The sequence below is a fragment of the Tachyglossus aculeatus genome, chromosome 8, assembly GCF_015852505.1.
Source record: "Tachyglossus aculeatus isolate mTacAcu1 chromosome 8, mTacAcu1.pri, whole genome shotgun sequence".
Taxonomy (NCBI): domain Eukaryota; kingdom Metazoa; phylum Chordata; class Mammalia; order Monotremata; family Tachyglossidae; genus Tachyglossus; species Tachyglossus aculeatus.
Window position 1 is genome coordinate 2,471,981 of NC_052073.1, and position 12,153 is coordinate 2,484,133.

Sequence of the window (12,153 nt, forward strand, 5' to 3'; positions counted from 1 at the left end):
CCTTCCCTTCGGAGAGGTGAGCATTGTCTTCCCTGCCCTTATTCTCAGTGACTTGCCCCAGATCACAATGGAAAGAGCCTCGTCATCGTCATCAATCGTATTTATTGAGCGCTTACTATGTTCAGAGCACTGTGCTAAGCGCTTGGGAAGTACAAATTGGCAACATATAGAGACAGTCCCTACCCAACAGTGGGCTCACAGTCTAAAAGGGGGAGACAGAGAACTAAACCGAACATACTAACAAAATAAAATAAATAGAATAGATATGTACAAGTAAAATAAATAAATAGAGTAATAAATATGTACAAAGATATATACATATATACAGGTGCTGTGGGGAAGGGAAGGAGGTAAGATGTGGGGGATGGAGAGGGGGACGAGGGGGAAGAGCCTGTTTTATATATATGTATATGTATATATATGTATATGCATATATATATATATATATATATATATATATATAATGTACATTTCTCTAAGAGAAATCAAGTGACTTGCCCAAGGTCACACAGCAGAAAAGTAGAGGAAAGGGATTTGAACCCAGGTTTTCTGATTCCCAGGCTTCTGGGCTTGGGAGTCAGAGGTCGTGGGTTCTAATCCCGGCTCCACCACTTAGCAGCTGGGTGACTTGGGGCCAGTCACTTCACTTCTCTGGGCCTCAGTTTCCTCCTCTGTAAAATGGGGATTGAGACTGTGAGCTCCACAGGGGACAACCTGATTGCCTTGTATCCACCCCAGTGCTTGGAACAGGCTTGACACATAGTAGGCACTTAAGAAATGTTATTATTGCTATGATTATTATGCCTGATTGTCTTCTAGACTGTGAGCCCGCTGTTGGGTAGGGACTGTCTCTATGTGTTGCTGACTTGTACTTCCCAAGCGCTTAGTACAGTGCTCTGCACACAGTAAGCGCTCAATAAATACAATTGATTGATTGATGTGCCTCTGTCCCCAGGCCGCCCTTTTGTGCTCAGGGCTGGTGTCCCAGGGATGCGTAGACTCCTCCGACACACCTCCTCCCCTCTTGGGATTGGGCCTTTGGAAAAGAGACTGCTGCTTGAGGGGAGCCATCCTGGTTGGGGCTCAATTTTGTTGTGTTCCCCGTTGCAGGCTACTGGACTTCACTTCCGGCACACGGATAACGTCATCCAGTGGCTGAACGCCATGGCCGAAATCGGACTGCCCAAGGTAACCGCGGGGCCCCTGTCCGCACGCCCGCCCCTGGGGATCCCGGGACGTGGTGGCGGGGGTCCCCCACCCCTGGCCTGCCGCCCTGGCTGATAGCCCCGGATCACCCTCAGCCTTGGGAATGTTTTCCGAAGCAACGGCCTGGTGGTCACCGCGCCCCTGGCCTGGTCGCAGACCCCCTTCCGGCCTTGTCACTGGTCACTATTCCCTCCAGCAGCGGGGGGGATAAGGAGCTGGCTTCCCTGATCCCCCTCCCCGGCGATCCCAGCCAAAGGTGCCCATGCCTCGGTCCCTTTGTCCCCTCCACTCCGTCCTGGGCTAAAATTTGCTCCAAGAGGTTTCCCCAGACCGTGGGGAATTCCCTGGCTTCCGGCTGAAATTGGAATCCGATGTTCCCGACAGCATTAAGGTGGGGAGAAGGGAAAGGCGTTTCTCTGAACACGTCTCCTCCTGACGTAGTCGCTCCCCAGGCGTCATCTGAAGATGCTGGGTGAATGGGTAAACAGGTGGTGGATTAAAGTCCAGCCTTTGAGGGGTAGGCAACAATATGAACCTGGAGATGCCACCTGTGCCCAGGAATGTTTGGCTGGGCACGGGGAGCCTGCTGCTGCTTGTTCCAGCTGCCAGAGGGGCAGTGGGAAAGGGAAAAGGAAGGCCCTGGGCAGTGACAGGAGAGGTGAAGAAACTAGCTACAAAAGAGTGACTCCCGCCAAGCAATGCGCTCCAACAGGGGAACCAGTTTGCTTGGGAAGAACTGTCTACTGGTGATACCCACCCTCATTCATTCATTCATTCATTCAATCGTATTTATTGAGCGCTTACTGTGTGCAGAGCACTGGACTAAGTGCTTGGGAAGTCCAAGTTGGCAGCATATAGAGACGGTCCCTACCCAACAGCGGGCTCACGGTCTAGAAGGGGGAGACAGATAACAAAACAGCTTAACAAGATAAAATAAATAGAATAGTAAATATGTGCAAGGATGCCCTCTGAGCATAAATCGAGCAAAATCCAACAAAATAAAATAAATAGAATAGTAAATATATACAGAGATGCCCCCTGAGCATAAATTGAGCAAAATCCAACAGCCTCTCGGAAGGTATTTTTAATCATTTCAAATCAGGTACTTAATGACCCCAAGGAAAAAAAGCCAAAGGAGGAACAGGACATTAAGCTCCTGCTCAGTGGAAAGAGCCCGGGCTTTGGAGCCAGAGGTCATGGGTTCCAATCCTGGCTCCGTCACCTGTCAGCTGTGTGACTTTGGGCAAGTCACTTCTCTGGGCCTCAGTGACCTCATCTGGAAAATGAGGATGAAGACTGTGAGCCCCACGTGGGACAACCTGATGACCAGCACTTAGAACAGTGCTTTCATTCATTCATTCATTCATATTTATTGAGCGCTTACTGTGTGCAGAGCACTGTACTAAGCACTTGGGAAGTCCAAGTTGGCAACATCTAGAGACGGTCCCTACCCAACAGCGGGCTCACGGTCTAGAAGGGGGAGCCAGACAACAAAATAAAACAGCTTAACAAAATAAAATAAACAGAATAGTAAATATGTACAAAGATGCCCTCATAGTTAGAACCCCCTGCCCTGACTCGCCCCACCAGCCCGAGCCATCCAACACCCTGACTCTTCCCCCCTCCATCCCTGACTCTCCGTCAGTGACCCAACTCAAACCATCCAACCCCCCTGATTCTCCCCTCTCCATTCCTGATTTTCCCTCAGTGACCCTGCCCTTCCGTAATAATAATAATAATAATAATGGTATTTGTTAAGCGCTTACTATGTGCAAAGCACTGTTCTAAGCACTGGGGAGGTTACAAGGTGATCAGGTTGTCCCATGTGGGGGGGGGCCTCACAGTTTTAATCCCCATTTTCCAGATGAGGTAACTGAGGCCCAGAGAAGTGAAGTGACCTGCCCAAAGTCACACAGCTGACAGTTGGCAGAGCTGGGATTTGAACCCATGACCTCTGACTCCAAAGCCCGGGCTCTTTCCACTGAGCCACACTGCTTCCATCATCTCTGACTCTCCTTTTGGCCTGTTAAGTCCATCATGGGGGAGGGAGATGGCCCTCCCAAGGAACTGAAGATTGTATTGACGGTGCCTTCTTTCTTTCTTTCTTTCTTTCTTTCTTTCTTTCTTTCTTTCTTTCTTTCTTTCTTTCTTTCTTTCTTTCTTTCTTTCTTCCTTCCTTCCTTCCTTCCTTCCTTCCTTCCTTCCTTCCTTCCTTCCTTCCTTCCTTCCTTCCTTCCTTCCTTCCTTCCTTCCTTCCTTCCTTCCTTCCTTCCTTCCTTCCTTCCTTCCTTCCTTCCTTCCTTCCTTCCTTCCTTCCTTCCTTCCTTCCCTCCCTCCCTCCCTCCCTCCCTCCTTCCCTCCCTCCTTCCCTCCCTCCTTCCCTCCCTCCTTCCCTCCTTCCTTCCCTCCTTCCTTTCTTTCTTTTTTCCTTTCTTTCTTTCTTTCTCTCTTTCTTTCTCTCTTTCTTTCTTTCTCTCTTTCTTTCTTTCTCTCTTTCTTTCTTTCTTTCTCTCTTTCTTTCTCTCTTCCTTCCTTCCTTCCTTCCTTCCTTCCTTCCTTCCTTCCTTCCTTCCTTCCTTCCTTCCCTCCTTCCCTCCTTCCCTCCCTCCTTCCCTCCCTCCTTCCCTCCCTCCTTCCCTCCTTCCTTCCCTCCTTCCCTCCCTCCTTCCCTCCCTCCTTCCCTCCTTCCTTCCCTCCTTCCTTCCTTCCTTCCTTTCTTTCTTTTTTCCTTTCTTTCTTTCTCTCTTTCTTTCTTTCTTTCTTTCCTTCTTTCTTTCCTTCTTTCTTTCTTTCTTTCTTTCTTTCTTTCTTTCTTTCTTTCTTCATTTATTTATTTATTTATTCGCTTATTTATTTATTTATTTATTTTTCCTGTGCATATCTATTCTATTTATTTTATTTTGTTAGTATGTTTGGTTTTGTTCTCCGTCTCCCCCTTTTAGACTGTGAGCCCACTGTTGGGTAGGGACCGTCTCTAGATGTTGCCAACTTGGACTTCCCAAGCGCTTAGTCCAGTGCTCTGCACACAGTGAGCGCTCGATAAATACGACTGATGATGATGATGACGGTGGTGTGATAGGAGGGAAGCCCCAGGACGGTCAGAAAGCAGGTTTTTTAGAAGGAGTCCCCTTTTCACACCGAGCCCCGTTCTTCTGTGGAGTTGAGCACTTCTAGCCCTTCCTCCCGGGCCAGAGAGCGAAGGAGCGACCAGGTCATCTTCAGGTCTTCCCACCCTGCACACTAATGCAGAGTCAGCAAGTGGAGGCAAGGTTAGAGCGCGGGGCGGGTGTCCAATTTGGCTAATTAGCCATGCTAGTTAGCTCATTAATCCCTGGCACTGTTGCTAAGCCCTTAATCAATCAATCAATCAATCGTATTTATTGTTATTTGTTGCTAAACCCTAACTCTGCGCCAAACACTGTACTTACGCGCCGAGGTCGATACAGGATAATCGGATAGGACACTGTTCCTGTCCCACCTGGGGCTCACGGTGTCAAGTAAGAGGGAGAATAGGTACTGAATCCCCATTTTACAGATGAGGAAGCTGAGGCCTGGGGAAGTGAGGTAATAATAATAGTAATGGCATTCGTTAATCATCATCATCAGCAGCAGCAATCGTATTTATTGAGCGCTTACTATGTGCAGAGCACTTTACCACGCGCTTGGGAAGTACAAATTGGCAACATATAGAGACAGTCATCATCATCGATCGTATTTATTGAGCGCTTACTATGTGCAGAGCACTGTACTAAGCACTTGGGAAGTACAAATTGGCAACATATAGAGACAGTCATCATCATCAATCGTATTTGAGCGCTTACTATGTGCAGAGCACTGTACTAAGCGCTTGGGAAGTACAAATTGGCAACATATAGAGACAGTCCCTACCCAACAGTGGGCTCACAGTCTAAAAGGGGGAGACAGAGAACAAAACCAAACATACTAACGAAATAAAATAAATAAGAGATGTACAAGTAAAATAAATAGAGTAATAAATATGTACATACATCTATACAGGTGCTGTGGGGAAGGGAAGGAGGTAAGACGGGGGGATGGAGAGGGGGACGAGGCCGGAGTGGAGTGGCCCCGGGGAGGGGGCGGGTTCTGACTGCGCCGATTCCTGGGCCCGGGGCCATCTGGTTTTGGATCATCGCTGGGACGGGTTGTCCGTGCCCCTTCCCCTCGTTCTGCTCCGAAACCGATCGTCTTCTTTCTGCGCAGATTTTCTACCCAGAAACCACCGACATCTACGACCGGAAGAACATGCCCCGTTGCATCTACTGCATCCACGCCCTCAGGTAACCGTGGAGGATTTATCTATCTGTATTAATGTCTGTCTCCCCCTCTAGACGGTGAGCTCGTTGTTGGGTAGAGACCGTCTCTATGTGTTTCCAACTTGTACTTCCCAAGCGCTTAGTACAGTGCTCCGCACACAGTAAGCGCTCAATAAATGCGACTGAATGAGTGAATGAATAATAATAATAATGGCATTTATTAAGCGCTTACTATGTGCAAAGCACCGTTCTAAGCGCTGGGGAGGTTACAAGGTGATGAGGTTGTCCCACGGGAGGCTCACAGTCTTCATCCCCATTTGACAGATGAGGTAACTGAGGCCCAGAGAAGTTAAGTCACTTGGCCAAAGTCACACAGCGGACAATTGGCGGAGCCGGGATTTGAACCCATGACCTCTGACTCCAAAGCCTGGGCTCTTTCCACTGAGCCACGCTGCTTCTCAATGAATGAATGAATGAATGAATGGAGGAAGTCCCCGCTCTGGGAAGGCTTCTGCCGGAAGCCAAGCAACCTTGTGGTTATTTTTGTTTTGTTTTTTATAATATTTGTTAGGCGCTTACTATGTGCCGGGCACTGTATTTAGCACTGGAGTAGACTGTGAGCCCACTGTTGGGTAGGGACCGTCTCTATATGTTGCCAACTTGTACTTCCCAAGCTCTTAGTACAGTGCTCCGCACACAGTAAGCGCTCAGTAAATACGACTGAATGAATGAATGAATGAATGGAGGAACTCCCCGCTCTGGGAAGGCTTCTGCCGGAAGCCAAGCAACCCTGTGGTTATTTTTGTTTTGTTTTTTATAATATTTGTTAGGCGCTTACTATGTGCCGGGCACTGTATTTAGCACTGGAGTAGACTGTGAGCCCACTGTTGGGTAGGGACCGTCTCTATATGTTGCCAACTTGTACTTCCCAAGCGCTTAGTACAGTGCTCCGCACACAGTAAGCGCTCAATAAATACGACTGAATGAATGAATGAATGAATGGAGGAACTCCCCGCTCTGGGAAGGCTTCTGCCGGAAGCCAAGCAACCTTGTGGTTTTTTTTGTTTTGTTTTTTATAATATTTGTTAGACGCTTACTATGTGCCAGGCACTGTATTAAGCACTGGAGCAGACTGTGAGCCCACTGTTGGGTAGGGACCGTCCCTATATGTTGCCAACTTGTACTTCCCAAGCGCTTGGTACAGTGCTCCGCACACAGTGAGCGCTCAATAAATACGATTGAATGAATGAATAAGCTAATCGGGTTGGACGCAGTCCATGTCCCGCATGGGGCTCACGGTTTTAATCCCCATTTTACAGATGAGGTTACTGAGGCACAGAGAAGTGGAGTGGCTCGCCCAAATTCACACGGCAGGCGAGTGGCAGAGCCGGAATTAGAACTCAGAGCCATCCGATTCCTAGGCCTGTGCTCAGTCTGCTAGGCCATGCTGCTGTTGTGCGGACTCATTTATTCAGTCAGTCGTATTAATTGAGTGTTTACTGTGTGCCGAGCAATCAATCAATCGTATTTATTGAGCGCGTACTGTGTGCAGAGCACTGTACTAAGCGCTTGGGAAGTCCAAGTTGGCAACATATAGAGACAGTCCATACCCAACAGTGGGCTCACAGTCTAGAAGGGGGAGACAGACAACAAAACAAAACATCATCATCAATCGTATTTATTGAGCGCTTACTATGTGCAGAGCACTGTACTAAGCGCTTGGGAAGTACAAATTGGCAACACATAGAGACAGTCCCTACCCAACAGTGGGCTCACAGTCTAAAAGGGGGAGACAGAGAACAAAACCAAACATACCAACAAAATAAAATAAATAGGATAGATATGTACAAGTAAAATAAATAAATAAATAGAGTAATAAATATGTACAACCATATATACATATATACAGGTGCTGTGGGGAAGGGAAGAAGGTAAGATGGGGGGATGGAGGGGGGACGAGGGGGAGAGGAAGGAAGGGGCTCAGTCTGGAAAGGCCTCCTAACAAAACATATTAACAAAATAGAATAGAATACTGTACTAAGCGCTTGGGAAAGGACAATGCACCAATAAACAGACACACTGCCTGCCCACAGCGAGCTCACAGTCTAGTGGCTCGGGGAGATGGGCACAGATTACCCTCAGCTCGTTCGGTGCCGGGCTTCCACTGATACGGGGGGAATCCATCTGTCAGTGAACAGTGGCTTTTGAATACCTTCTGTGTGTCGAGTGATGTACTAAACACCTGGGAGAATACGATACAATCGATTTGGTAGCCACGATCCCCGCCCTCAAGGAGCTTATGTTCTAAAAAAAGAAAAAAAAGATGGCATTTATTAAGCGCTTACTACGTGCAAAGCACTGTTCTAAGCGCTTCTCAATCAGTCGTATTTATTGAGCGCTTACTGTGTGCAGAGCACTGTACTAAGCGCTTGGGAAGTACAAGTACAGAGTACAACAGAGTTCAGAGTGCGACTCTGATGTGGTTCTATTATTTTTACCAAATCCGTTCTTTATAAAAAGATCCCAGGGTGCACCTGGGGAAGACTGAATTAGCGCCTTCTTAAGGGATGTGATGGGGATCAATCAATCAATCAATCGTATTTATTGAGCGCTTACTGTGTGCAGAGCACTGTACTAAGCGCTTGGGAAGTACAAGTACAGAGTACAGCAGAGTACAGAGTACGACTCTGATGTGGTTCTATTATTTTTACCAAATCTGTTCTTTATAAAATGATTCCAGGGTGCACCTGGGGAAGACTGAATTAGCGCCTTCTTAAGGGATGTGATGGGGATCAATCAATCAATCGATCGTATTTATTGAGCGCTTACTGTGTGCAGAGCACTGTACTAAGCGCTTGGGAAGTACAAGTACAGAGTACAGCAGAGTACAGAGTACGACTCTGATGTGGTTCTATTATTTTTACCAAATCTGTTCTTTATAAAATGATTCCAGGGTGCACCTGGGGACGACTGAATTAGCGCCTTCTTAAGGGATGTGATGGGGATCAATCAATCAATCAATCGTATTTATTGAGTGCTTATGGTGTGCAGAGCACTGTACTAAGCGCTTGGGAAGGACAAGTTGGCAACATATAGAGACAGTCCCTACCCAACAGGATGTTCGGTCATTCGGTGGGTATTTATCGGGCTCTTACTGGGTACAAGAGCGCTATTCTGAGCGCTTGGGAGAATCCAACGTAACAGAGTCGGTAGACCCGTAGGGATGTTCGGCTTGTTTCCCGGGTCTTCCTGCCCGTTCGTTCCCGGCCCCCCTGAATCTGGCCTTTGTTATCGACAATTAGGGTGCAATATAGGTTAACACGGTGTAAATCGGCCGCAGGGTTCTTGTACCCAGGGTGGAGACGCAGAGAGGAAAAATGACTCGGAGACAGGACTTCAGATAGAGCAGGAAAGAAGGAAAGTGGCCGTTCACCTCCCGGGAGAGGTACGAGTGACAAGCAGCCCCGATCCCAATATCACTGTGTCTTTTATTGAGTTACAGCAACATGGGAATGGGGCATTTGGAAATTTCAGGAATTTCAGGAATTGGGACTGGCAGGATGTTGCAAATTATCTTTGTTCTCCGTTCCCACCCTTGCATAGATAGGTCATCATCATCAATCGTATTTATTGAGCGCTTACTATGTGCAGAGCACTGGACTAAGCGCTTGGGAAGGACAAATTGGCAACATATAGAGACAGTCGCTACCCAACAGTGGGCTCACAGTCTAAAAGGGGGAGACAGAGAACAAAACCAAACATACTAACAAAATAAAATAAATAGGATAGATAGGTACAAGTAAAATAAATAAATAAATAAATAGGGTAATAAATATGTACAAACATATATACATATATACAGGTGCTGTGGGGAAGGGAAGGAGGTAAGATGGGGGGGATGGAGAGGGGGACGAGGGGGAGAGGAAGGAAGGGGCTCAGTGTGGGAAGGCCTCCTGGAGGAGGTGAGCTCTCAGCAGGGCCTTGAAGGGAGGAAGAGAGCGAGCTTGGTGGATGGGCAGAGGGAGGGCATTCCAGGCCCGGGGGATGACGTGGGCCGCGGGTCGATGGCGGGACAGGCGAGAACGAGGTACGGTGAGGAGATTAGCGGCGGAGGTATAGGTAATAGGGATGTAAATTCTTGGGCCCTATGGCCTTGCATAGATAGCTAATAGGGATGAAATTCTCTTCGGATGGGGGTTACTTGTTGATGGCCTTGAAGGCATCTTTTACAGACTTGTTCTCTCAGCCTGCAGAAGTAGAGGGTTACTGTCAGCATACACAAAATGGAGTCAGTCATGTCAAGTCCGCTGCGGACCACACCTTGGAGCCCTGACCCTTGTTGCCCTTTTGATCTTCCAGCCTGTACCTGTTCAAGCTGGGCCTGGCGCCTCAGATCCAAGACCTGTATGGCAAGGTGGACTTCACAGGTGAGTCGCTCCCTTTTCCTTCTCCAGCGGTTTGGCGGGGAGGGGGGGCGGCCCACGTGGGAGAGGGGGGCTCCGGGGGCCCGGCAGTCGGCCCGGCGCCTGGGTACGTCCTTGGGGTCCGAAAGAAATTATGGCCGCCGTCCCGCAGGAAATGAATTATGATCTGCCAGGTCTTCCTGTTCCTGGTTTGCCTGGGTTTCTTGGGAATACGCCCTTATAAGGGAAGACTCTGGAAGGTCCTCGTGGCTAATGGAAGCTGGCAGCAGGAAGAGGTGTAGGGATGGGTGGGCGGGACTGGGAAGAAGGAGACTCAGCCAGGGTTGAATGTGGGTGGGGCTGATGTCTCCCCCTTTTAGACTGTGAGCCCACTGTTGGGTAGGGACTGTCTCTAGATGTTGCCAGCTTGGACTTCCCAAGCGCTCAGTACAGTGCTCTGCACACAGTAAGCGCTCAATCAATACGAGTGATTGATTGATTGATGTCCCGGTGGCAGAATGGTGCCATTCGGGAGCCCTGAGAATAGCCTCAACCTATCTGTAGGACTGCTGGAGGGGATTCCTGCCCCTCTGACCCCTTCACTCTTTCATTCCTTCATTCATTGTCGTCTTTATTGAGCGCTTACTGTGTGCAGAGCACTGTACTAAGCGCTTGGGAACATAACATAACACACTCTTTCCCTCCTCCCTCTCCTTTCCTCCCTTCTGTCTCCCTTTTCCCTCTCCATTCATTCATTCAATCGTATTTATTGAGCGCTTACTGTGTGCAGAGCACTGTACTAAGCGCTTGGGAACATAACATAACACACTCTTGCCCTCCTCCCTCTCCTTTCCTCCCTTCTGTCCCCCTTTTCCCTCATTCATTCAATCGTATTTATTGAGCGCTTACTGTGTGCAGAGCACTGTACTAAGCGCTTGGGAACATAACATAACACACTCTTGCCCTCCTCCCTCTCCTTTCCTCCCTTCTGACCCCCTTTTCCCTCTCCATTCATTCATTCAATCGTATTTATTGAGCGCTTACTGTGTGCAGAGCACCGTACTAAGCACTTGGGAACATAACATAACACACTCTTGCCCTCCTCCCTCTCCTTTCCTCCCTTCTGTCCCCCTTTTCCCTCTCCATTCATTCATTCAATTGTATTTATTGAGCGCTTACTGTGTGCAGAGCACTGTACTAAGCGCTTGGGAACATAACATAACACACTCTTGCCCTCCTCCCTCTCCTTTCCTCCCTTCTGTCCCCCTTTTCCCTGTCCATTCATTTATTCAATTGTATTTATTGAGCGCTTACTGTGTGCAGAGCACTGGACTAAGCGCTTGGGAACATAACATAACACACTCTTTCCCTCCTCCCTCTCCTTTCCTCCCTTCTGTCCCCCTTTTCCCTCTCCATTCATTCATTCAATTGTATTTATTGAGAGCTTACTGTGTGCAGAGCACTGTACTAAGCACTTGGGAACATAACATAACACACTCTTGCCCTCCTCCCTCTCCTTTCCTCCCTTCTGTCCCCCTTTTCCCTCTCCATTCATTCATTCAATCGTATTTATTGAGCGCTTACTGTGTGCAGAGCACTGTACTAAGCACTTGGGAACATAACATAACACACTCTTGCCCTCCTCCCTCTCCTTTCCTCCCTTCTGTCCCCCTTTTCCCTCTCCATTCATTCATTCAATCGTATTTATTGAGAGCTTACTGTGTGCAGAGCACTGGACTAAGTGCTTGGAAACATAACACACTCTTGCCCTCCTCCCTCTCCTTTCCTCCCTTCTGTCCCCCTTTTCCCTCTCCATTCACTCATTCAATTGTATTTATTGAGCGCTTACTGTGTGCAGAGCACTGGACTAAGCGCTTGGGAACATAACATAACACACTCTTTCCCTCCTCCCTCTCCTTTCCTCCCTTCTGTCCCCCTTTGGGAACATAACACACTCTTTCCCTCCTCCCTCTCCTTTCCTCCCTTCTGTCCCCCTTTTCCCTCTCCATTCATTCATTCAATCGTATTTATTGAGAGCTTACTGTGTGCAGAGCACTGTACTAAGCGCTTGGGAACATAACATAACACACTCTTGCCCTCCTCCCTCTCCTTTCCTCCCTTCTGTCCCCTTTTTCCCTCTCCATTCATTCATTCAATCGTATTTATTGAGCGCTTACTGTGTGCAGAGCACTGGACTAAGTGCTTGGAAACATAACACACTCTTGCCCTCCTCCCTCTCCTTTCCTCCCTTCTGTCCCCCTTTTCCCTCT

General features: G+C 48.2%; 1 protein-coding gene across 1 annotated transcript in view; it reads left to right on the forward strand.

The window, feature by feature from the left end:
• The window catches only part of IQGAP1 (IQ motif containing GTPase activating protein 1), a 143,168-nt gene that overhangs the window by 66,127 nt on the left and 64,888 nt on the right, over positions 1–12,153 (forward strand). Inside the window, exons 4-6 of the mRNA XM_038749914.1 lie at positions 1,111–1,188; positions 5,428–5,504; positions 9,840–9,907. Of these exons, the coding sequence (XP_038605842.1) occupies positions 1,111–1,188; positions 5,428–5,504; positions 9,840–9,907 (223 nt within the window). The remainder of the gene's footprint in view (positions 1–1,110; positions 1,189–5,427; positions 5,505–9,839; positions 9,908–12,153) is intronic.